Source organism: Canis lupus, chromosome 2, assembly GCF_003254725.2.
Source record: "Canis lupus dingo isolate Sandy chromosome 2, ASM325472v2, whole genome shotgun sequence".
Lineage (NCBI taxonomy): Eukaryota > Metazoa > Chordata > Mammalia > Carnivora > Canidae > Canis > Canis lupus.
Genome location: NC_064244.1, coordinates 2,020,516 through 2,047,825, shown reverse-complemented (window position 1 = coordinate 2,047,825; position 27,310 = coordinate 2,020,516). Strand labels below are relative to the sequence as shown.

General features: G+C 36.2%; 1 protein-coding gene across 12 annotated transcripts in view; it reads right to left on the bottom strand.

Annotated features, from left to right (window-relative positions):
* Positions 1-27,310, bottom strand: part of CUL2 (cullin 2) — a 166,580-nt gene that overhangs the window by 69,563 nt on the left and 69,707 nt on the right. For 9 of the 12 annotated variants that reach the window (XM_025478462.3, XM_025478471.3, XM_025478463.3 and 6 more), the window contains 2 exons: positions 12,339-12,479; positions 2,396-2,498 (listed from right to left, as the gene is read on the bottom strand). In XM_025478462.3, coding sequence (XP_025334247.1) covers positions 2,396-2,498; positions 12,339-12,457 — 222 coding nt within the window. In that variant the 5' untranslated portion in view covers positions 12,458-12,479. Of the gene's footprint in view, positions 1-2,395; positions 2,499-12,338; positions 12,480-16,363; positions 16,432-26,951; positions 27,053-27,310 lie in introns of all 12 variants that reach the window. The other 3 variants (XM_049099492.1, XM_049099467.1, XM_035714053.2) reach the window with 2 other exon arrangements.

Sequence of the window (27,310 nt, the reverse complement as noted above, 5' to 3'; positions counted from 1 at the left end):
AATCATTGCCAGGATTATACAGTCAATTTAATGACAAAGAAAGACACTTGTTAAAATCAAAAGATTATAAAGTGTTTACGACTTCATTGTCTAATAAAAATGGAAGTCTACACAAAGCAAAAATATGCAAAAGGCAAGTATCAAATTATATATATGTTAATATGTGCCAAAATAGATGTGTTTAAGTATAGATAATAAAAAATATTCACAGCAGTTAATTCTAGAAGTATGTTATGAGTGATGTTTGGATGATGATTTTCTTCTTTTTGCTTTTCTATATGTTCTAAATTATCTAAAATAGCGATGCAATACTTTAGTAATTAAAAAAGTTCCCTCCCCCAATCAAATAAAATTTTCTTCTCACAGGGAAACTGCTTCAAATCTGTTGGCTATGTTAATAATTTACTTTGTCATCAACACATCATTTTTAAATGCAATTATACCAATGTTAATTTCCTAGTTTTGATAATTGTACCACTGTTATGCATGATGTTAACTTAAATAAGCTAATAAAAAGGATGCAGGAATTATTTATTATTTTTGCAACTTTTCTGAAAGTCTGAAAGTATTTCAAAATAAAACATTTTAAAAAATACGACCCATGCTAACATATACAACTGCAAAATTTATAAGTGACTTACACAGGTTAACAACTATAGTATAACCAAAGTTCACTACATTAACATAGCAGAACTTTAAAAGTAACTTATTAAACATTATAAGAACAATTTAAAGTACCTGTTATCAAAACTGCTTTCGTGAGCTGACAAATACACGTATTAGAACACTAAAATGTTATCTGCCATGTATAATAAAAAGAGCATTTCCTTCAAAAGTTTTAAAAGGGAAACATCACAAGACCAATCGTGCTCTGGGGTTTCACCACTTTATTTCCTTTTTTTCTTTTTAAAGATTGTATTTATTTATTTATTTATTTATTCATTCATTCATTCATTCATTCATTCATTCATTCATGAGAGACACAGAGAGAGAGAGAGGCAGAGACACAGGCAGAGGGAGAAGCAGGCTCCATGCAGGGAGCCTGATGTGGGACTCAATCCCAGGTCTCCAGGATCAGGCCCCGGGCCAAAGTCGGCACTAAACCACTGAGCCACCTGGGATGCCCAGTTATCACCACTTTTGAACGTATCTGCACCTAGCCACATCCAGAGTTAGGCACAGTGTTATATAGTGTCATTGTATCTCCACTTTATTTATTTCAATTTAATTAATTAACTACTGTGTATTATTAGTTTCAGGGGTAGAATTTAGTGATTCATCAGTTGCATATAACACTTAGTGCTCATTACATCAACTGCCCTCCTTAATGCCCATCACCCAGTTACCCTATGCCCCATCCCCTCCCCTCCAGCATCCCTGTTTCTTTCCTATAGTTAAAAGTCTTTTCCCTCCCTTCATTCCATATATGAGTGAAATCATAACTGTCCTTCTGACTTATTTTGCTTAGCATAGTACCTTCATTTTAAAGAGAAAGAAACTTAAATTTCAATCCATAACTCAGTTGCCCATGGTCACACAGCTAATGAAAGGTTAAGTCAAGTTTCTAGCCCAGATAATAAGTGATCTCTTCCAGTTCCTGATCAGAAGTCCAAAACAAGTTCAGAAATACTGTCTATAGCAACCTATTGCAAATTCTTTGTTCACACACAGATCAACTGCGTGATGTTGCCCTTCTACATATGGCATACTAACTAATAAAGTAAGTAGTCACAGGGACAGTTTCTATCATGCTTTTTAATTTACCATTTCCCTATTTCATTTGAGGTTTTTGTTAAGACTTTATGTAGGGTATGAAGAGGCAGCTAGAAGGTTGAAAATAATTGAGAGATTTACCAAGAGATGGGAAGCAAGAGTAAGAAAAAACATGGTTCTAGTAAACACCATCCAGAGGACATAGATTTTAAAGTTGAACAGGGGATCCCTGGGTGGCTCAGCAGTTTCACGCCTGCCTTTGGCCCAGGGCGCGATCCTGGAGTCCCGGGATCGAGTCCCGCGTCGGGCTCCCGGCATGGAGCCTGCTTCTCCCTCTGCCTGTGTCTCTGCCTCTCTCTCTCTCTCTATGTCTATCATAAATAAATAAAAATAAATATTTAAAATAAATAAATAAATAAAGTTGAACAAACCTTGATTTGAAATCCCACTCTTTCAGTTACTAGTTACATGATCCTGAATAACTGATTTCCCTCAGAGAATCTAACAACATAATGTTTAACTCATAAACCTTAAATATATATATAATCAGAAAAATGCTATTTAGGAAACAAAGCAAATAACGTTAACCTGCACTGGAAAACATTAAACTAGTTTACTGCTTATATAAGTTAAATAACTACCCAGCTACGAACATTTTTACCATGTATGTATCACTTCTTACCTTGTGCAAATGCCGTACGTGATTTTCCAAAAAAATTTTAGTTTCTGTATAAAGTCTTTCTCCAAGGGGTTCAGGATAGGCCACACATAAAGCATAGATATCTCTAGTTAAATTGTTAAGGTTTTCATATTCTTTGAAGATACTATTTAAAATAAGATTTAACTCAGGTTTGCTATTAAAAAAATGAAAAATCATTTCAGACAATTTAAGATTATACAGCTATAGAAAAAATAAAACAGCCAGCTTACTTTAAAAATTACTGTTACTCATTTAATCATTCAACAAATATTTCTTGAGAATTATTAAAAAGGAAAATGGTTCTTCTCAAAGAGCTTAAAATTCAGAGCGACATTCTGGTAAATCAAGTTACCCAGAAACCTACAAAATAAGGTTTATGTAAGAATGGACATAAGTAAAACATCAACAAAGGGCCATGGAATATCCCAACCAGATATGTTTAAGCAATTCTGAGAAACAAAACATTACTCTTTTGACACATTTTTTCACATCATAGTACTCGTCAGAACATCCTACAACCTATACACTATCCTTCAATATTTATTCCATTAGAAGAATTATAGCATCAATAGTAATACCAATTAATCAATTAAGTTCTTGAATACTAACTAAGTACGCTGCTAGGTATCACAAGTGGTAGAAATGCTGTAGCAGACAGTTCTTTATCAGGAGACAGTGGAAATAAGTGCTCCATAAACTGCATCACTGACCAGATGTTGAAGATGAAGCATTCATGAAGCAATCTGAGAACAACCTAATTAAAGATGCAGAAAAAAACTAAAATAAGGCTGATTATTTGGGATGGAATCAAGTATGTAATATACGTATTATACTTTTATTTATATTACAAATATAGTAAATATACTTATCAGAAAATATTCCAAAATTAAAATTTGTGCTTAAAATACAGAGGTGGGGGGTTACCTGGCTGGCTGAGTTGGAGAAGCATGTGACTCTTGATCTCAGGGTTGTGACTTCAAGCCCCATGTTGGGTGTAGACAGTACAAGTAAAACAATAATACACTTAAAAAAATTTTAAAACCAAACTTTTATTACAAAACAAATATGGGACACCTGGTGGCTCAGTCAGTCAATTGTTTGCCTTCGGCTCAGGTCATGATCCCAGGGTCCTGGGGTCAAACCCCACACACACACAAAAAATCCCGCCCACATCAGGCTCAGTGGGGAGCTTGTTTCTGCCTCTCTCTCTCACTCTCAAATAAATAGAATCTTTAAGAAAAAAAATATAGAGAGGTACGATGCAGGCGGGTTTTTCCTCTTCTGTATCTCTGTAACATTTTATATTATTCTTCTTCCATAGGACTTATTTTTATACAATAGAAATGATTTATACCTTTGCCATCCAAACTAGCTTGTTCTTAATCATTTCCGTATTCCCAGCTCCAAGGTATAATTCCTGGCACATAATAGGCACTTATTAAACACTTGGTGATGGAAGGATGGTAGGGAATCAGTATCACATGCTCTATTTACCTAGTGTCCTTACTCCATACACCAGAAAGACAAGTAGCCCTCTCCAAACGAGGTCACTGATGGACATATTTCAGTCAAACTTTCCCAGGTTTCATCTAAATCCTTGTATTTGTTTTTTAATTATACTTAGTAAATAATAAAATATATTCATGCATATATGTGAACATTCAATACACTATTGTGCTAAGTATAAACAAAAAAATTTCTTTACTGTGTAATAAAACAGAGAAGCAAAATATCCATATAATGTAATATTACTGTGCCGGGTTTTTGTTTTTTAAAGATTTTATTTATTATTTGACACAGCATTGGGGGATGGCATGCAGAGGGAGAGGGAGAAGCAGACTTCCTGTTGAGCAGGGAACCCAACACAGGTTCCATCCCAGGGCCATGAGATCATGACCTGAGCCAAAGGCAGATGCTTAATCAACTCAGCTGCCCAGGCACCTCTGTGCCACATTTTTCATAGAAAAAAAAATATACAGTAAGAAACAAACTATTAGGATAACTTTGAATCACTTGAGATTTAATAATGAAACTTTATAAAATAGAAGATTATGTAAAACAGCACATAAGAACTATTCAACGGTAATAAAAAATATTAACCTATATTACAAAGAAAATAGACATTTTAACATACATCATCTAAGAAAGAATTAGAAATTTATCTGGACACAAATTCTATAGAGAATTAATAATAGTTTGGGAAGAGAAGGAGCAAGGTATGAATGCAGAAGAAAGGCACTCTAAAATATTAGAGTTCTGGAATCCAGCTTGGAGGTGTCAGCTATATATTCCTTAATGGAAAAACAAAAGTTCTAGTTCACATTATTTTAAATCTCTAAGAGTTCTGTTTTATCATAGAGATTTATATTCAATCTTAATTATTCAATCACAATCTTATCCTAGTAAAAACAGATATAAAAATGTTGTTAGAATTAAATGTATTACAAGTGAGGAGAGTAGTTACCCTAGTGGTTGAGTTTGTGGGGTGCTTCTGGGATGCTAGGAGCACTATTTATTGGGACATGTTATGAAAATTTACCTATATGGTTTTTTAAAGATTTCAGTTATTTATTCATGAGAGACACAGAGAGAGGCAGAGACATAGACGTAGGGAGAAGGAGGCTCCATGCAGGAGCCAGATGCGGGACTCGATCCCGGAACTCCCGGACCACATCCTGAACTGAAGGCAGATGCTCAACCACTGAGCCACCCAGGCATCCCAATTTACCTATATGTTAATGTGTCAGTGTGCACACTATATTTAAATTTAAATTTTGTTTTTTAATAAAGACTAAATTTAGCCAGGATCTACATAAAAATTTTTGGCAAAGGTGTGATGCATTAAAGATCTTTGAGTTCTGCATACCTACATCAAGAATTTTCATCCATTGTATTTGCTCTACCTTTTTAAATACTTATTTCTACAATACACAACTTGATACTGAAAAATTAACATGATTCAATACCATAAGTTCAGCATGATATGCTAATTAGGTTCCCAAATGTTCTTTATCACCAAAATTAATGTTTTGTGATCATAATATATCCACTGCGGGGCAGCCCCAGTGGTGCAGCGGTTTAGCGCCGCCTGCAGCCTAGGGTGTGATCCTGGAAACCCTGGATCGAGTCCCATGTCAGGCTCCCTGCATGGTGCCTGCTTCTCCCTCTGCCTGTGTCTCTGCCTCTCTCTGTGTGTGTCTCTATGAATAAATAAATAACCTTAAAATATATATATATATATATCCACTGCATGTACATGTAAATAAAACTGGCTAAAAGGACTCTCACACCACAGGATTTACCATCTTTCCCCTTAGGGAAAAAGGATCTGTGCAGGGCAGAGAATATAGGAAGATTTTCCCATTGCAATCCTTATACAGGATTTATATACTGTTTGACATCCTCAGTGAGAACGTACTCGTGTGTTTCTTTTTAATGGAGTCTACCTTAATAAATCTTTTAATTTTTTAACTTGTCATAGTTTGGGGTCTCAGTTAATCACTGTATATTGTCACTTAACTGTCTAAAAGATACTCCTAAATATATTATTTTTCTCTAACCTATTCAAATATCTAGCCATCCTGGAAATATTTAGGCCTTAGGAAGAGCACCCAACCCTCTACCACTCAATTATGATTTAGTTATAGACAAGGCATTTCAAAAAAAAAGGGGGGGGAAATAACTGGAGGAGGCCAGTTTTAGATTTAAACACTCTCTTCTCCAAAGTCAACTTTTCCTCTTAACTTACTCTTCAGGGAGCCAGGATATGAAAATTCCTCTATTATGACTTTTCCACTTACAAATTCTCACAGTCAAAAAACAAAGCTATTCCAGAGCAAAAGTTCTGAACTGTCACAACCAAAAGACAGTGCTGGCCAGCAGCAAAATCACTTATTTTGGTTCATTTTCTCTACTAAAGACGCTACCTATGCTTATGTTTAATTCTGAATTATAACACTATTAATTTTATCATGTAGTGGGTCCAGAACAATGAGTTCTACAATGGGGATGAAAATAAAGATGATCCACAGCAACAAGACACACACCAGCAACCATTTTCTAAGAAAGAAAATTCCCCACTTGGAAAGGAAGAGTAACACAGTATTATTATTATTATTATTATTATTATTATTATTATTATTATTATTTGGGGGATCCTGACACTGGGCTGCAGAATCCATCTTCCTTTCTTGTCCCCCTCTTCCTCCACTTTTGCTCTCTAGTCTTCTGTTGGGCTCTCACCTTCCCCTCCGCCATCCTAGGCCCTTATCCCAGGCCCCTATCCGGTGTGTTCTGACCCAGCTGAGGGCCACTGCATATGACTCTCATTAGAAGAGAAAAAGAGGGGCACCTGGCTGGCTCGATTGGTGGAGTACAAGACTCTTGATCTCAAGGTTGTGCGATCAAGCCCCATGCTGGGTGTAGAGATTACCTAAAAGTAAAATCCTTAAGACAAACTGAGAAAAAGGAAAAAAAAGAAGCAAAGACAGAAAACCAAGCCATGGGAAAAGAAGTACACATTGTATGTTTATGGGTTCTCATGAGGAAGGTACAGCTTATAGGAGATTTCTATGGATGTGCTTTTTTTTTTTTTTTTTTTTAAATATTTTATTTATTTATTTAGGATAGTCACAGAGAGAGAGAGAGAGAGAGGCAGAGACACAGGCAGAGGGAGAAGCAGGCTCCATGCACCGGGAGCCCGACGTGGGATTCGATCCCGGGTCTCCAGGATCGCGCCCTGGGCCAAAGGCAGGCGCCAAACCGCTGCGCCACCCAGGGATCCCCTGGATGTGCTTTTAAGTTACATATATAACATAAGCAGGAAACAAATTTTAAATAGTGCTGATAAGTAAAAAAAAAAAAAAAAAAAAAAAAAAAAAACAAACAAAAAAACAGGAAAGGTTATATTAAACTTGAAAATGGTACAATGACCCAACAAAGTATCAACGATAAAAAATAAAGATCTTTATTGACATTTCTGAAGAGAAAGAATAAACACACAACATGTAAAAGATGCAATATCTATGAAATCATCAACTAGCAAGGATATAAAATTATTTGTTAAATGGAAAAACTTTAAAGCCGATAGCTACAGAATGACAATAATTGAGTATTTGTCTGATTTAATTTGGAATAGAGTGAAAATGTTACTGATGCATCAAGCAAAGAAAACTACAGTTAAAACCTTTTCCAATCCCGTACAATCTAAGAAAGAATGATGGGCTACTAAGTACAGGTACCAAGGTTAGTAAGAAGTCAGGGATGCCAATTACCTACTTCAGTATTTTTCAATGTAGTAAAAACTGATCTATGTTTGAAAAGATGCCTGACAAAAAATATAGTAGAAGTGAGGACGATGGTTATGCCTGGTTTTAAAATCTGGTTTTCCTATCTGGGAGAAATACATTCATGAAAGTAAACTAGATTTCCCCTCAATCACTCTGGTCTTACAAAAAACCATTTAGAATCTAACTTGCCCTTAAGTAGGAGAGCTTCAATATTAGACTGCAGGACTTGGCAAATGTCCTAATAGCTACCAAAAGGCAGAAAAACCATGAATAAAAGTAAACCAAACCAGCCAACAAACTCCAACCCAGAAAAAACAACAGTAAATCTAGACCGACATATAGCCTTACTGTAGGAAAGCACTTGATAAGACATCCTCAGTAAAGGGTAAATCCCAAGCCACCCTAAACTTTTGTTAGGAAGTATTATTACTTGTGTCAGGCAGAATTCTAAAAATGGCCTCTTAAGATTTTCCACCCTAATGCCTAGGACTGTCCTTTACATGGCAAAAGGGATTCAGAGCAAGAGTCAGAATTATGATTACTAATCAGCTGACCCCAATAGAGTAGGCTGGACTTTCCAGGTGGGCCTAATCCAAACAAATGGGCCTCTTAAAAGCAGATCCCCATCTGCTCCTGGCCCTCTGTGGCTAATTGCAGAAGAGGAAGTCTGACACAGCGCAGAAGAGACTGGCCATGCCACTGCTGGCACTGAAAATGGAACAGAGTCCTAGGCAAAAACTGAGGTGTGACAAAAACTCTCGGAGAGCAGTTCACAGCCAACAGACAGCAAGTAAATGGAGATTTCAGACCTGTGACTGCAATGAACTGAATCCTCCCAAGTAAAAGCAATGAGCTTTGAAGAACCTGAGCAGAGAACCCAGTCACACCACAGACCTCTCATCCACAGAACTGTGAGATAATAAAAGGATATTTAAGTCACTAAATCCGTGGTAATTTGTTATGCATAAAAAAACTGATGTCTTTTACTTACAGTACCTATCAACCAGAATGCCTTGCCATTGTATTTGGATGCCGAACATTTATGAAGGATGAGTGTTAAGAACCCTGCTTATCAAAACAATAAGAGAACTAGCTAAATATTAATGTTATTTATTTCATATGTACAGTATGTTCAACGACATTTAGTTGACAGTAGCTATTCAGTCACTAAATATTTGCTAAATATCGACACATAACAGATACTGGGAATATAGCAATGAACAAAATGGGTAAGAAAATCCCTGCCCTTATGGAGTTTGTATTTAATAAAAAATGTTGTGGACAAGGGTTCCAAAAATTCTGTACTTCTAGATGTTAAACATTTCAACTGAGAGACCAAGCTTCCCGAATGCCCACTACCAGAGTATAGGGAGACTCGACAATTTATTTCAGCATTCTATCCTACGATATCAGTAAGTCATCTTATCCCATCAGTAAGCCATGTCATTCTCAACTGTAAAATGGGGCTAGTAATACATATTTTACAATGTCACTGGTAACAAATTAATCACATACATGATGTTGAAAAAAATTATGACACAGAAATATATACACAGCATGATTCTACTTATATAAAGCCCCAAACACAGAACCAGTGATTGTTAGGGCTGTATACATAAGCAGTTATATGGAAACACTAGGTGCAAAGGTCACAATAGTAGTTCCTCCAATGTAAAGGAGGGGCTTGTAAACTGAGACAGACATGTCACATGGGGAGGGCTGGTGGATCCAGGCTGTGTTCTAGTTCTCCACCTGTGCAGTGATTATGCAGGTGTCTGCTTCATAATTATTTGTCCAATCTCACATGTACATCTTATGAACTTTTCCACATAAGTATCCGTTAACCCTTGAACAACACAGGAGTGAGGGGTGTCAAACCCCCAACAGAAGAAAATCCACTATAACTTTTGACTCTTCCACATCTGAACTACTAATAGCCTACTGCTGACTTTACCTTATCTGAAACATAGTTGATTAACACATATGTATTAGATACTGCATTTACAACAAAGAGAGAGAAAAGACAATCTTATTAAAATTTTCAAGATGAGAAAATACATTTATAGTATGGTATTTATTTATTTAAAAAGGGGGGGAAGCATCTGGGTGGCTATCTGGCTCTTCATTTCAGCTCAGGTCATGATCTCATGGGTCCTGAGACTGAGCCTATGTCAGGCTCCACACTTAGTGGGGAGTCTGCTGGAGATTCTCTCTACTCTCCTCTGTCTCTGTTCCTCCCCTTCCCAGCTCTCTCACTAAATCTCTAAAATAAATCATCCTCCTCCCCAAAAAAACACGTATTAAGTGAATACAAGAAGTTCAAACCTGTGCTGTTTAAGGGTCAACCACATTACATTTCACACACTCCAAAAAAATGCTTTATAAAAGATCAATTAATATCATATATGGTGATACACAATTTGGGGGAGGTTTCTCATTTCCAAAAGATTAAAGTTTTATAGCCTCTGAAATCTCCACCTAAGATATCTGAGGGTCAGAAGTCAACTTCATATTCTTGGGCAAAATAATATAGGGAAAAGGATTTTACTTCAGAACAATTAGTAACACAGTCCTTCATTTTCCAAAATAAAATTTAAAGTAAGAAATTCCATTCTTAATTTTGTTTTTACAGATATTCTCTATTTTAAAGGGAGGAGAAGAAAATTCATGAACAGGTCAAGAATAACTGGACCATCTTAGATGAAGTAAACAATAAACATCTTAGAAGTAACAGTGACTGGGGCAGCCCCAGGTGGCTCAGCGGTTTAGCGCCTCCTTCGGCCCAAGGCCTGATCCTGGAGACCCGGGATCGAGTCCCATGTCAGGCTCCCTGCGTGGAGTCTGCTTCTCCCTCTGCCTGTGTCTCTGCCTCTCTGTCTCTCTGTTTCTCATGAATAAATAAATAAAATATTTAAAAAAAAAAAAAAAAGAAGAAGTAACAGTGACTGAAGCAACACTTTCCAGGGAAGTCAGGTATTTATAAAGAACTTCACTGTCCTTGCATCAACATTCACCTTAATATAAGAATTGAATTAGGCGCTGGGAACAAGTTGAGTCAGTGTTACAAAATCCAAGCTTTTCTACAGAGCATATGCTCACACAATGAGGGCAGCGATTCTTTAGACCCAGAAGACTGCTAGAGGGCAGCACAGTGTTCGGGAAAACTGTATCTCCATACACATTTTGGTTAATACCTTCTCATCTCAATTTCCCTTTCTGGAGAAAGAATCTCTGGTTCCTACAGTATCCACCCAGTCCTCAAGGCTTCTGGCAAGGCCCTGGGGCATTGCCGTGCCATCTGCACCCAGAGACACCCAGGCCTCAACCCTACCCGCCCCCTTCCTTTACCCTGAGATAGGACATGTGTGGTGTTTCCTGTGGTAAAAGACTGAGGCAGTTCAGAAGTCGGCCAGTAAATATGTTCCAACGTACCTACATTGTCCATGCCCACCCAGCCTTAGTCCCTGGCAGACAATGGATAGAGTTGGTGAAACTGCCATCTACGGCTTTGCCCCAGGTACCTGTGGCCAGTGGTTCCTAGAGACCTCTGTAATTTCCCAAATACTAAGAACTGAAGTATTTTATTTTAGTATTTTGGTGGGTTTTTTCTTGGTGCCAGAGTTTATACCCTGAATGCTGGGGTTGCACAGTGTTTTTTACATATAAGTAATATATATATATATATATATATATAAAATATTGCTGCCATGTAGGAATGCAGGACACTGGGGTTCAGATGGTTCTAGAAAAACCACAAATTTGTATTTTCATATAAAATTGCGAATTCAAAATATAGACAACTCAGTGAAAAAACGTATTTCTAGGGACACCTGGGTGGCTCAGCAGTTGAGCATCTGCCTTTGGCCCAGGGCGTAATCCTGGGGATCGAGTCCCACACCAGACTCCCTGCGTGCAGCCTGCTTCTCTCTCTGCCTGTGTCTCTGCCTCTCTCTCTGGGTCTCTTATGAATAAATAAATAAAATCTTAAAAACAAAAACAAAACAAAACAAAAAAACATATTTCTAGCCGCCAAGTCATTAAACTTGCCATTCACTCTCTACCTAGAACATTCTTCCCCCAGATATCTGTATGACTTGCTCCCTTGCTTTGGCCCAGTCTCTGTTCAAATATCACTATCTTCCTCAGAAAGGCCTTACATGACCATCCCATCTAAAAGAGCTGCATACCTAACATACTCCAACCATTCTCCATGCCCTTACCCTGCTTTATTTTTCCCCACAGAGTTTATCACTACTTGTTAGTAGAAGCACTGGCATTAGATTTTTTTAAAAAACCTGTTTGTCTGTTTCCCTTTAGCAGAATGAAGGCAAAGTTAGTTTTATTTACAACTGTATTCCCAAAGCCTCCAGTAGTACCTGACATATACATAAGAATTTTTTACATGAAAGGTTCTCAGACTGTTGACTGACACATATAGGTGATAAACTTGGAAATGTAAACACTGTATGTGAAAGTAGTCACACTGGAATTCTCTTCTATTTATATAGATATAAACCTGTTCTCACTTTCCAACAAGTTTATCAATGTTAGAACATTTGCCAATGTTTGGTAATACAGTCATTGATACAGTATCACTTTCAATACAAGAACATTTATCAATGCCACAGAAAGGATACGAGAAGCGATCATTCCATGTTGCTCTTTCGACGTATTCCAACATGACAACAGCTTTGATTGTCGTTAAAAGTTTGTTCCATGTCTCATCAAAATCTACTACTCTTGGTTTCAAAGACATTGTGCAAGTTTAGTGTTGAAATCTGTTGATTAAAAACAATAATAATGTTAGCATGAATTCTACAAACAAGTTACTTGTTTTTAAAGCAACATATAATGCAACAGCATGACAGACAAAAGGGGTGAACAGAACCTGGCGCATAGTAAAAACACAATAAATACTGGCCACTATCTTTTCATAACTATCCAGACAAGGAATTACATATTTACATTCATTACAAACTCTAGGAAGTGGAAAGCTTTTACTACAAATTACTTATAGATCAAGAGCATTGTTCCAATGATTTAGAAGCCTCACTTAATGTGCTGAAGGAAAAATGCTGGGAACCCATTAGCCAAAAAGCCAACTCCCATCATAAGAAACATGCGAGAGACATTTAATAAAAAGGTTTGGCCTCCAAATCTGTAAATACTCCTTAAACTGGGGAATGAGGTAGTATATGGGGGAATATGAGAAGACACAAGAAAATGAAAAGGTTTATCTTCCCACATTAGTTTAGGTAAACAATTTAGAAAAAATTTACATTTCTATCAAAACAAAGGAGTTGTAGAATGCAAAATCCACATGAACTTAAAGATAATAAATTTATAGATGCCAAAGATAATCAGGGTTGCAGCAGAGAGCTTAGGCTCTCTTAGATTCTGAGTATCCAGTCCCACTTCCCTTAATGAAAGTACAGCTCTAGGATGAAACCTCTGGTTCTGGTGACCTTGACCAGCCTAGAAGAGAGCTAAAAGTTTGCCTAGCACACAAGCTATATTCTAGAAGTTCGCTGGTTTCTGAAACAAAAGGGTCCTTAGGGTAGAGAAACTTGGCTTAAGTGCTAGATTCCAAATGCTTCTCTACATCATATCAGAAAAACAGAATTAAAAGAGAACTCTTTTAAAGTTAAATTTAATTGCAGAAGGGAATACTTTTCTGACAGGTGTTTTAATATCCTCCCCAAAGTTTTCTATAATTACTGGAACTGTGAACCCCAAGCTAGCCTGTAGGCAAGGCCAAATAAGGAGGAAATTCCATCTCTTGTCTCCTACTATGTAGAAAACTGGACTGTACGAAAACAATGGGGAGAAGGCGAAGATGCATAAAGTGAAAAAGGAGACAAGAGGAGGAAAGTGGGTATACACTCTCAGCCACGAACTGGAGGTGGCCCTATGCCCTTCTAACATTTCTGTCCTGAGCAAAAAAGAACTCAGGGAGTCCAAGGAAAACTTCAAGAAAGAAAAGAAAAGGAATCAGAGAGAAGCCAAACAAAATCCAAGGGCACGTGGCACACTCAATCAACAGTCTTTCCTCAATATACTAGAGACTAACCACTGGGCCTTATTTAAACTTCCAGTATTAACTAGAATGGATGAGCAGTAATCTGTGACAGTGAGTAAGTATAAGTGTCTGTGAATGTGTCTCTGTATTTGTGTTGGGAATGTGGGCAGGGGACAAACAGGAAGGAGGGAGAACCTAAAGCTCTAGCTCTACATCACGGAATTAACCTTAACTCCTTTTCCTTATTTACCACATCCTATCCAACTGTGTTCCTGAGTATTTCTTAAGTTCATCCATTTCTATAATATTCATATAGTACTCACTATAATCCAAGCATTCTTGGATTATTCTAAGTGCTTTATATAAATTTACTTAATTCTCAGAACTATCTGATTAGGTGGATCCAACTACTCTCTCCATTTTCCATATAAGAAAACTGAGTCCTAGGATGATTAAGGAACCTGTTTAAGGTCACAGCACTGTTTAATGGTGGCATCAGAAGAATTCCAACCTGTGCTGGATTCCATGTTCTTAATTGCTATATGCAACTATACTGCCTTACTTAGTATCTTTGGTGAATATTAAACACTTGCCAGGCACCATTCTAGCCTCCGAGGATACATTAGTCAATAAATAAAATTCGTGACCTTCGAGGTTAAAATCTCACAACTGGCACTCAAAGGCAAAAATAACCTACTTAAACCAAAAAATTGACCATGTTACTCTTGTACCTCAAGCGTTTGATACTTCCCACTACAGATAGCAGGAAGTTTAAGCTCACTGACAACACGGCATACTAAGCTTCTATGATTTGACCTTATACTAATGCACCTCTCCAGCTTCCTCTTATCATGGGACTCCCATCCTTCACATCTTAATCCAGTAACTTTTTCTCTGCTCAGAGGTCATTGAATTCAACAGGGTGATTCATATACCCAGTCTTTACTCTTTTTTGTTTTCTCTATCTAAAATTCTTCTTTCTCTTCCTCCCTCTTTCTACCCATTTATCAACTCCTACTGATATTATAGCCTTAGTCTAGTATATCTGTCTTTAAAAAACTTTCCAGGGCCTACTTAAACCAGGTGAGTTGCCCTATTTTATACAGCACATGAAAATTCTATACTTACCACTATTAGAGCATTAGCCAACCTGAACTGTAATTATCTGAGTGTTTCTTGAGGATAAGGCTTATTTTATAACTATATACCAAAAAGTTGTCAATGCTTCCTTCACAATAGTATTCTGCCCTTATAAAAATGGTATTATGTCTACTGCTTGTAAATTATTTTAATGGCTACATAGATTGCCTGTTAGCTTTATTCAAGTTTTGACAGAATCACAGTGACACCGACTTCTTTGCTGAGACCGACAGGTTTAAGGTAGAGTAGGTATATGTGCAGTGATAACCCATTTTCAGATTGATAGAAAATATGGAAGGTGAGAAAAATAGCAGCCTAATGAAACATAAGAGAAATTAATGAACCAATATCTGAAAGTATGCTGATATTGTCTCCTCAATTCTCTGTTTGCATAATATAAAGCTCATATAACTAAAAAATTTAAGTTCTTTCATCTTATTTAAATTGTTTACATGGTAATTTATTCATGAGGAATTTATGTAAGAATGATACAGAACAAATAAACAGAACTACATTTCCCAAGCTGTCCAATAACTCATAAAAATAAATGAGTCTTCTTCATCCCTGTGGTTTTATTAGGGACCACATTATGGTCCTATGTCTGACATCCTGCCAAGACCTTATCTATCCTCACTTGGATTATGTCTCACTTAGTATCCTCAAAGTTACCACATTACTACCTTAGCTTTTTCTGAGTTCCCACTCAGGTAATGTTAGAGTTTTTAACACTTAGGCAGTATACAGGTACTGAGTGTTATGAACCCTAAAAACAAATCACAGGCTCTAAATACAAAAATACAGGGATGCCAGGTTGGCTCAGCAGTTAAGCATCTGCCCTCAGGGCGTGATCCTGGAGTCCTGGGATCGAGTCCCATATTGGGCTCCCTGCATGGAGCCTGCTTCTCCCTCTGCCTATGTCTCTGCCTTTCTTTTTCTTTGTGTCTCTCATGAACAAATAAATAAAATCTTTAAAATAAACAAATAAAGTTACCAAAAAAATTCATGAGTCACTACATTTCCAAATAACATTACATCAATATTAATTATAATATCTATAAAATTTTCATTACATTTGAAAACAATTTATAGACTAGATTTTTCTCAGAGGACCATTTCTAAATATGTACAATTATCAATAGTACATTAAATAATTACAAAAGTGATTTACATAGTTTTCATACAAGAAATTCCACTCCTACATATACACCCAAGATAAAACACGGCCACACAAAAACTTGAACACAAATGTTCATAGCAACATTATTCATAAAGGCCAAAAAGCAGAAATTAACTCAAACGTCTATCAACAGATAAATGGATAAATAAAATGCAGTATATATCCACACAATGAATTATTATTCTGCAATATAAGAGAATGAAGTACTGATAGACGTTACAAAATGGATAAATCTCAAAAACACACTAAGTGAATGAAGTTGCTCAAAAAAAGGTCATCTGAGTGCCTTCTATACTATACATGTTATATATTCAAGCATTACTAACCTTCAACCTGCAAGTCAGCAAAATCCAGACTGTAGAAAACTACTGGATAATCAGATTTCCTCAATAAACTATGCACGCATGTAAGAGAGAAGAGAAAAAGAGAGACGGAGAGAGAGACATACAGGGGGAATTTAAGATAGACTAAAAGCACATTAATCAGTTACAATATGACCTTGTTCGGATGCAAGATTTAAGGTCTTCTATATTAAGTTATGATAACCCTGGAACCTTGAACAATGTTGGGATTTTTGATGACCTTAAATAAGTAATTTTTATACTTTTTAAAATGATAATTACAAAATGAGTTTGTTTTTTTTTTAAATGAGAATCCTTATCTATTAGGGTCATATTCCAAAATATTTATGAATGTAATAAAATGCTGAGATATGCTTCAAAATTAATAGCTTGTTTATGAAATAGTAATTGTGTAGGATGAGTGACAAGTACATGTGGGTTTATTACACTATTCATTTTTTTGTATACATTTACAATTTTCCAAAGGAAAAGGGTAAAAATCCTTCTCTTCATCATCATTAATAGTTTCATAAACATGGGATGGCGGAAGTACATAAAAGAAATAAGAAAACTTAAAAAAGAAAAAGATATTAATCTAAGAGATCCAATATGCAAACAATATGCATCCTAAGAAAATCAGAAGAAGAGGTAATTATCAAAAAAAAAAAAAAATTGCCCTACAACTGAAGAACATGAGTTTTCCAATTAAAAAGTCTACACAATACCCAGAATATTTTATTTTAAAAATAAATAGCAGGCACCTCTTTTTGGCATATTAAAACACTGAGGATAAAGAAAAGATTCCAAAGTTTTCAGAAAAGAAGACCAGGTTACAGCAAACTCTAAGTTGGAAAGTCTTTCTTTTTATGTATATTTACACTGGAAGCTGAAAGGTAATATAAAAGCTATGCCTTCAAAATTTTCAGGGAAAATGACTAACCACCTAGAATTCTCTATCAAGAGTGATATCAACTAACTGCCCAAGCAGCCTTTTTTCACAGGAAAATAGAAGGTATATTCCATCAGGAGAGAATGAAACAAAGACTTGGGATCCCAGAAACAGAGGGATCTAACAAAACAGTAACAGGAATTTTCAGAATAGGTATGCAGGGTTTAAAAACAATCTGTCGAGATAAGACACAGAAGACAGAGCTATCCAGGGGAGTTATCCCCAAGAAAATGGGAAAGGAAGAACTAATAGACTGTTTTCAGGTGTCAACAAACTTTTCTTGTAAAGGAATAAATACTTTAGGCTTTGAGAGCCATTCTGTCTGTTACAACTAATTCAATTCTGTCACTGCAGCACAAAAGTAGCCACAGACAAGAAGTAAATGGATGAGCATGGTTGTGTTCCAATAAAACTTTATTTACAAAAAAACAAGGAGAGGGAAGGATTTGGCCTGTGGGCCATATTCTTGCCTGGACTCCCCCAGTACATGATATGTTTGGACAATGCAAGGAGTTAGCAGCTCTGGTGGAGAACTGGGGGATAATTCAGGTAGATTACATTAAAAACCAAGCAAAAGGGCAGCCCCGGTGGCTCAGCGGTTTAGCACTACCTTCAGCCCAGGGTGTGATCCTGGAGACCCGGGATCGAGTCCCAGTCCCATGTCAGACTCCCTGCATGGAGCCTGCTTCTCCCTCTGCCTGTGTCTCTGCCTCTCTCTCTCTCTCTCTCTGTGTGTGTGTCTCTCATGAATAAATAAATGAATAAAATCTTTAAGAACCAAGCAAAAGATTAAGCAAATATTTCCTAGTTATGAAACAAAAAGCCTGAATCCTATAAGAAAAAAGTGATTAAAAATTGGTCTTCATCATAGTTAACAACTTCTGGTCCTAGAACAATGCTGACAAGAAAATAATAAACATACAGTAAAGGTAGTGGATTACTGCTTATACAGCTAATTATAAAGGTTAAAAAGAAGTAGCAAAACTAACTATGATAATTAGTTAAGCAATATACAGAATAAAATAATATAAAACATGACTTCAAAAACTTAGTTTGTGGGGAGTAAAAATGTAGAACTTTAGAACACACTCAATCTTAAGTTGTTATCAACTTAAAACAGTTATAAATATAAATTGTTATATGTAAGGCTCCTGCTAACCAAAAGCAAAACAAAAGATATACAAAGATATAGAAAAAGGAATTTAAGCATACCAGTAAAGAAAGTCATCAAACCACAAAGGGAGAGAGCAAAGAAAGAAAGGAACAAAGAGGAGTACAAAACAGCGAGAGAACAATGAACAAAATGGCAGTAAATGCATCCCTATCAATTCCTTTAGACGTAAATGGACACAACTCTCCAATCAAAACACAGAGTGAGGGATCCCTGGGTGGCGCAGCGGTTTGGCACCTGCCTTTGGCCCAGGGCACGATCCTGGAGACCCGGGATCGAATCCCACGTCAGGCTCCCTGCATGGAGCCTGCTTCTTGCTCTGCCTGTGTCTGTGCCTCTCTCTCTCCCTCTCTGTGACTATCATGAATAAATAAATAAAATCTTTAAAAAAAAAAAAAAAAGACAAAACTACCAAATTATGACTTTATATTTCACTCCTGGCAAAACTTTGGCCATTCTAAAAATTACCAATAATATAACAGTGGCACTTAAATTAATTTCAGGTAAGTCAATATACCATAATTAGTTTTTTAAATGAATTTAGTGGCTTAAAACAGGTTATCTAATTAATATAACTTGAAATAAAATACTTAAGGCCCAATACAAAACATTATTAACTTTGTAGTATTTTCCATTTCCATAGGAAATGTTACTCTACTACACACTAAAAATGCTACTGTCATTTCATATGAAAATAAGCTCCAAGACTACATCTAAAAAATTTCATCTTACTGGTATTCAAATGAGTAAGCCATTAGATAAGCGAAAAGATATCTTTACTGTTTGGATGAGGCATGGGATACAATGCTTTTTGTTGCAGTAAGATTTGATGCACAGAGCTCTAAGTACTCCATAAATGTCACTTCCATCATATGTTTAAAAGAAAAAAAAAAGGACTAAGTAGAGGAAAAACAGTAAAAAGAAATACAGTATTCTCTCATTGATCTCAGCTGGCAAAATGTGTACTGCAGGAAGAAAAACCTTAAGTCTCAAAAAAAAAGGGAGGAGGATGGTGGGGAGTAAAGAATATATTTATGCTGGAATCCCTGGGTGGCTCAGCGGTTTGGCACCTGCCTTTGGCCCGGGGCGTGATCCTGGAGTCCCGGGATCAGGTCCCATGTCGGGCTCCCTGCATGGAGCCTGCTTCTCCCTCTGCCTGTGTCTCTGCCTCTCTCTCTCTGTGTCTTTCATGAATAAATAAATAAATAAAATCTTAAAAAAAAAAAAAACTGAAAAAAAAAAGAATGTATTTATGCTACAGTAAGTTATAGAAGGGAAGTGCTTCTAAAATAAACCCACCTGACCAGAATTAAAGACTTTTCTCAGATTCTCCCAAGTCTGTACAGTCCCAAGTACAGACTGTACTTTTTTTCAAGTTTTCACATCGCTCTTAACAGCATGAAGTTTAATGTCCTTTTTACTTCCTCACTTTTTTTCTTAATAATTTAGGCAAGGAATTTAAGACACCAACCAGCCTTTAAAAGAAAGAAAAGGAAAAAAAGAAAAGAAAAGAAAAGAAAAGAAAAACCATTCTCATATACCTATCTTGAATGCGTTAGAGAACCTCAATTTGTCTAACTCCCTGATAGGTAGGCAAGCTCACACTGGCATGCATACTAGACAAAGCTGTGACCAACCAGCCTTTTCACAAATAATTACAACATATTGAGCACATTTTTCCTAGGTCTGATTTTCTACCCAAACATTAAAAAGAGTTACCTGAATCATCTTGTCCTTGCACTACCCAAAGAATTGCAATATTTGCTATCCTATTCCTTTGAGAGCTAAGTTAAATCACATATATTTTAAAAATCTTGGATTTAAGGGGTGCCTTGGTGGCTCAGATGGTTAAGCGTCTGCCTGCAGCTGAGGTCAATATCCTATAGTCCTGGGATCAAGCCCCAGTCTTCCTCCTCAGTGGGGAGTTTGCTTCTCCCTTTCCTTCTGCCTCTCCCCCTGTTCATGCCCCCCACCCCCTGTTTCATATGAATAAAATCTTTTTTTTTTAAATCTTGGATTTTAATCTTTTCTTTTCTCACAAGTATAGGCTAAGATGCTAAGATTAACAGTAATCTGCTTTATCTAAATTGTTTGTTACAAGTTACATTGCCTTTATGGAGGGAATCACATACTAATCAGTTTCTACTGGTTTATTGGCTATACTAAAATTCAGAGTCCTTGCTTCATCTTTCAATTCTTATCAACTTTATTTATCACTACTTCTCAACTAGTTCTTTTTTCCAGATAAATTAATATACTTGTGAGCTCCTAGATATTAATTTCCACTCAAGTCCTGGCACAGCTATAGAAGACACAGACATGAGACACCTGGGTGGTTTAGCGGTTGAGCATTTGCCTTTGGCTCAGTTCATGATCCTGGAGTCCTGGGATCGAGTTCCACCATCGGGCTCCCCACATGGAGCCTGCTTCTCCCTCTGCCTGTGTCTCTGCCTCTCTCTCTCTCTGTCTCTCATGAATAAATAAATAAAATCTTAAAAAAAAAAAAAAAGACGACACAGGCATGGGAGAATAAGAAAAGGTGATACAGCTATGGCAGATTACACATCAACTTTGCTGACCATTTCCTGTTTAAAATTCCAAAAACAGCATGGACAACAGAATCCCATTTTTTCAGACAAGTGTCCCCTAAGGTAAAGAATAAAGACAATCCAGTGGCACGTGGGTGGCTCAGTTCAGTAGAGCATATGACTTTTTTTTAAAGATCTTATTTATTCATTCGAGACAGAGAGATACAAAGAACAGGAGCAAGGAGGGAGGCAGAGGAAGGAGAAGCAGACTCCCCACTGAGCCAGGAGCCCGATGTGGGGCTGGATCCCAGGACCTGGAGATCATGACCTGAGCAGAAAGCAGAGGTTTAACCATCTGAGCGCCCTGAGCATGTGACTCTTGATGTCAAGGTCAACTCTTGATCTCAGGTCAAGAGTTCAAGCCCCACACCAGGGAGCTAGAGTTTACTTTAAAAAAGAAAAAAAAATGAGAAAGAAAGAGGGGAAGGAAAGAAGGAAGGCAGGAAAATACTGGTCTCAAAAATGAAAAGGTATCAATCAAGAGACTAATATTCTAAATTGGCTCTGTCAAGGACAGTATGATCTTAGGCTAGTTGCTATTTCATTTTCCCCATCAGCATAACATAAAAACAGTATAAAAAAACAGTATATATAAATACATTTCAAGTTTGCTGGGCAATCCTAAATTTACGTGGTTTTATTTTCTACACTTCTCTATAATTGAAATTTTCCATCCAGGCTTTTGAATCTAATGAAGACTGACTGCTGTACCACTGCTGCAATCTTTATGCCTTTACTGTTTCTCATACTTTATTCCCATATTGTCTATCAAAAAGGCTCTCTTTCATTCTATTTTTCTCATAAGCAGTTCATTTTAATGTTCATCTGTTCCAGATAGGAAAAAAATACAATTCCTTTCATCATAATGCCACACAATTTCCTTAATCCTCAATTACCTTCTTTATAACTGCTTTTTTAGCCCTCTAAAATTTAACTTCCAAGCTAGTCAAACATAAAAGTGCCAACATAAAGCTATCTACCGATAATCCACACAAAATACATTGCCCTTACATTATATGTAAAAATTAACTCAAAATGGAAGAAAGATCTATACTTACGATCCAAACAAATAAAAATGGGAAACTGATAGAAGAAAACACAGGGGTAAAAGCTTTGTGACATCAGATTTAGCACTGATTTTTTGGATATGATACCAAAAACACAAACAAAAGAAAACATAGATGATTGGTCTTCATCAAAACTTAACTTTCATGCATCAGAGGACACTATCAAGAGTGAGAAGACAATCCACTGAATGAGAGAAAAACATTTACATTTCACATGTCTAAAGAGTGATTAATATCCAGAGTATATGGGCAGGCCCAGTGGCTTAGCGGTTTAGCACCACCTTTGGCCCAGGGCGTGATCCTGGAGACCCAGGATCAAGTCCCATGTCGGGCTCCCTGCATGGTGCCTGTTTCTCCCTCTGCCTGTGTCTCTGCCTCTCTCTGTGTGTGTCTCATGAATAAATAAATAAAATCTTTAAGAAAAAAAATCCAGAGTATATAAAAAATACCTTAACAACAACACATTTTTAAGTGGGCAAAGATCCTAAATAGACATTTCTCCAAAGATAAATAGCCAACAAGCACATGAAAAGGTGCTCAACATCACAAGTCATTAGGGAAAATGTATTTCCAAACTACAATGAGATAACAATTCACACCCAGTAAGATGTCTATTATCACAACAAGCAAACAAACATAAAATGGAAAATAGCTAATGTTGCTGAGGATGTGGAGAAACTGGAATCCTTGTGTAATGCTGGTGGGAATGTAAATGGTGCAGCCATCATGGAAAACATTTCAGCAGGTCCTCAAAAAACTAAATACAAAATTAATAGAAGAGAGCACCAATTGCTCTTCCTGGTGTATACCCAAAGGAAATGAAAAGCAGGGAATGGGAAAGATACTAGCTCCAACATTCACTACAGCATTATTCCCAGTAGCCAAAAGGTGGACAGAACTCAATGTAGTACACATAAAAGGAATATTAATAATTCATAACAATGGAGTAAATCCTGATACATGGTACAACATGGATGAACCCCCAAAACATATGTCAAATAAGATAAGCCAGACACAAAAGAACAAATACTGTATGATCCTCCTTTTATAAGGTAACAAAGGAGATAAATTCATAAAAGCAAAAAGTAGACTACAGGTTAACAGGTGCTGGCAGGAGAGGCAATGGGGAGTTATTGCTCAATGGTTGCAGTTTCTATCTGGAATAATGAAAAGTTCTGAAATAGAGATGATAGTTGTGAAGACATTTTAAGTACAATTACTGCTAGTGAACTGTACACTTAAAAATGGTTAAAATGGGAAATTCTCTTATGTGTGGTTTACCACAATTTAAAAAAAAATACAAAAAAGGTACTATTCTTCTAAGTGTTTAAAATCCAGATCGTATGGACAACAAGTTCTGATGCAAAGTAAAGTATCTGAATCTCAGTGCAGAATAATCTCTAGAGAATTTTATTTATTTTTTTTTTGTTTTTTTTTTGGTTTTTTTTTGTTTTTTTTTTTCTAGAGAATTTTAAATGTGAGACGCCTGGGTGGCTCAGCTGTTGGGCAACTGTCTTCAGGGTGTGATCCCAGGGACCCAGACTGAGTTCCGCATCAGGCTCCACAGGCAACCTGCTTCTCCTTCTGCCTATGTCTCTGTTCTCTCTCTCTGTTCTCTCTCTCTCTCTCTCTCTCATGAATAAATAAAATCTTTTTTTTTTTTTTTAATTTTATTTATTTATGATAGTCACAGAGAGAGAGAGAGGGGCAGAGATACAGGCAGAGGGAGAAGCAGGCTCCATGCACCGGGAGCCTGATGTGGGATTCGATCCCGGGTCTCCAGGATCGCGCCCTGGGCCAAAGGCAGGCGCCAAACCACTGCGCCACCCAGGGATCCCAAATCTTTTTAAAAAGTTTTTTAATGTAATTAAAACTTAAAACTATGAGACAAAATGTGATTACTTTTGGTTTATACAGACTTTTACCAAATATAAGAAATATTTTAAAAGATAGCTTAACATGTTTAAGGTTCAGGACTATTTGGGGATCTTCTTGCTATATTCATTATTCTGGTAACTTCGTCCTACTTATGTGACTATTAGGACTCTAAGAAAAGTATGCTCTATTTTTCACTGTCGGAAAATATTTAGAAATAAAGGGGGACAGCTAGCATAAACTCTACAGCGTTTGGAATCAGAGCTATCAGTATGAACTCATGGTTTTTAATACATACACATATAAATAAAAAGATGCAGAAATAAACATGGATGCTTGCATATGTGTGGATTAACGTGTATACACATGTATTTCTAGCTCTGTCTGCTGAGAAGGCCTAGGAACAATGACACCTCAGTAGCAATAAACACACATCACATCCAGATCTTGGTTTCTAAATATCATCCTCCAATAGAAGGAACCAAAACTCCTTGGACAAGTGATTGATTCCAGCGTCTCACCAGAGAAACACGAGATGAAACTGGAAAATGTTATCATGCCAGAAAAGAAGAGCTTTCCTAAAGAAAAGAGAATGGGAGCATGTTGAAAAGACAAAGAGCCAACCTGAAGACCGTACCTGGAACAATCTGAGCAGCAAAATAATGACAGCATTAGATTATAAACCATAGAATAAAACAAATATCTGTAACTCAATATTGATATAAACAAATTACTAAATAAATAAGAAAGGACAGTTATTCCTTCCAGAAAAATTCCAATTAATAAATGTAGAAGAATAAATGAGAAAAATAAAATCACTGTCAAGTGAACAACACTGTAATTGTTACAGGCAAGATCTACCAAAGAATACTGAAAACAAGTGGGCAAAGGTTTGAGAACAGGGGTGGTATCTGTACAGTTTCAAAGAATCTCCCCCAAGATATCTTATAATTACAAAGAGAAAAATAGTGACAAGTAGAGAAATTTAACAGACATGACATCCACCACATGAGAATTAACATCATCTTGAATAGGATATACTGACACCCTGTACTCAACATTAGTAATGTTGAGTCCTACACATTACACCCAATATTACTTCTGCAGTATTTCTGACAAAAACGCAGAACTTCAATAAATCAAGAAAATATCAGACAAACCCAAAAGGAGAGACATTCTACAAAATAAATGACCACACACCTGTCACAAGTGTGAAGGTCATGAAAGATGAGAAAAAACTACCACAGATCAGATAAGACTAGGAAGATGAATCCTGAAAGAGAAAAAGGATGTTACTGGAAAAACTGGAGAAATTCAAATAAGGTCTATAGTTAATAGTATTGTACCAATGTTAATTTCCTGGTTGCATAAGTTATTAACACTAGGGAAAGCTGAGTGAAAGGTACCTGGGTACCTGGGTAAAGGTTTCAAAACTTTAAAAAAAAAAATTTTTTTTAAGTATCCTATACATTCTCTCCCTTAACTGAGTTAAAAGTTGAGAAATTCAAGAGGTATTTACATAGGGTAAAGTCAATATTTCATCATTTGAAAGCAAACTTCATTGAAACAAGGCTTAAGTCATTAAGAGATACTTATTATGTATTTACAGGTGCTAGAGATGCTGCCTTCAAGAAACTTACAGCTGGTAAGAGAAACAAAAACGATGAATTGTCAAACTCCTTGATAAAAAATTCTGACACACACAATCGGGCTATAATCCAATGATTAAATAATAAGAGTAACATCATTAATGATATTAAAGGACATAAATGAAAATCATTTAGATAACTAAAATCTTCAAATAGAACATTAACACCTATATATTTACAGAATTTAAGTTAGCTTAACACACTCACTACACATATTTCATGATAGTCTTATACACAGTAGTGTCTAATGCTTCAGAAATTACTATTAATAATTTTTCATCAAAGGTATTTCTCCAACCTAAAAACTAGTTGCTTACTATCTCCAGCAAAACAGAATATCAGAGAATTAAAGATAACAAAAATGACCACAAAAATCAAACTGAACTAAACAATTCTTAAATCAAGAACAATCTCAGAAAGAAACCGGTAGATAAATTTACGTAGCAAGTCACTGGCTGAAGACAGCAAACTGAAAATCAAAATGTCAACCAATATAGAAAGCATTATAAATTCAGTAAAAAATATTCCATCTCCCCTCCTTCAAGTAGATCAATCAACCGAGTTTAATTGCACCCTAAAAAGTTGTAGCAGATGCTAACAATCTTAATACTACTCATTGTCTCAAAACTTTTAAGGATCAAAAGACTTACAGTGTCCTAGTATCTCCAATAAGCCTTCCCAAACACAAACTAGTAACATAGGATGACTCTAAGTATTCTTAAAGATAATAATACAAGGATTATGCTAACATCTGCAATACAATAGAAACATTACTGCTAAGATTCAAACCCAGGCCAAAAGCCAGATCACTCTGAATAGATATTTTGATTAACTGATTCCTGAGCAAAGATTGAATCATAAATCTCAAGTATCAATAGCTAGTCATAAAATCTCCCAACATTCCAAATTTCTGCCTGTTTTTTCTAGATTTAACAATAACCAGTCAAAAGTCTTTATAATATTAAGATTCCAGGACTGATCCTGTCATCAATTTTCTTGAATTTAATTGACAGTATATACATGAAAACACTGCTTTCAATTATAATCAGACATTTTTCCAGTGTATAAAGAGAACAGGCAGATAAGAAAGGTAGAGCACAAAAGAAACAGTGCAAACTTTTCTAAGAAGTCTCACAAAAAGTAACAGCTCTTTAAACAACTCCACATCTGTAAGTCCAAAACTCAGAGAACAGGTATCAACTTAGAAAATGTTGGGCTAAAAAAAAAAAAAAAAAGAAAAAGAAAAAGAAAAAGAAAATGTTGGGCTTACTTACTTAGTAAGAAAGCCCTTACTGCAGGGCTTTATCCACTTCTCTCTACATTCTTTCCTTGGGTGGTATCTTCCCACTTCGTAACTTAAATAGTATTTAATCCTCTAAAAAATACAAGGTGTCAAGGCAGGTGAAGTATGGTACCATTTTTGGTAAAGTCGGGAGAAGAATATGTACATATTTGATTATATGTGCATAAAATATTATCTTTGGAAAGGTATGTAGGAAAACAGGAACGCTGTTCAGCTCCACAAAAACTAGGCATAACAGGAGACAAGAAATAGGGGAGATTTTCACTCTGTACCCCATCATTTTAATTCTTGCATTGTGTGAATGTAGTGTTTATTTAAAACATAAATAAA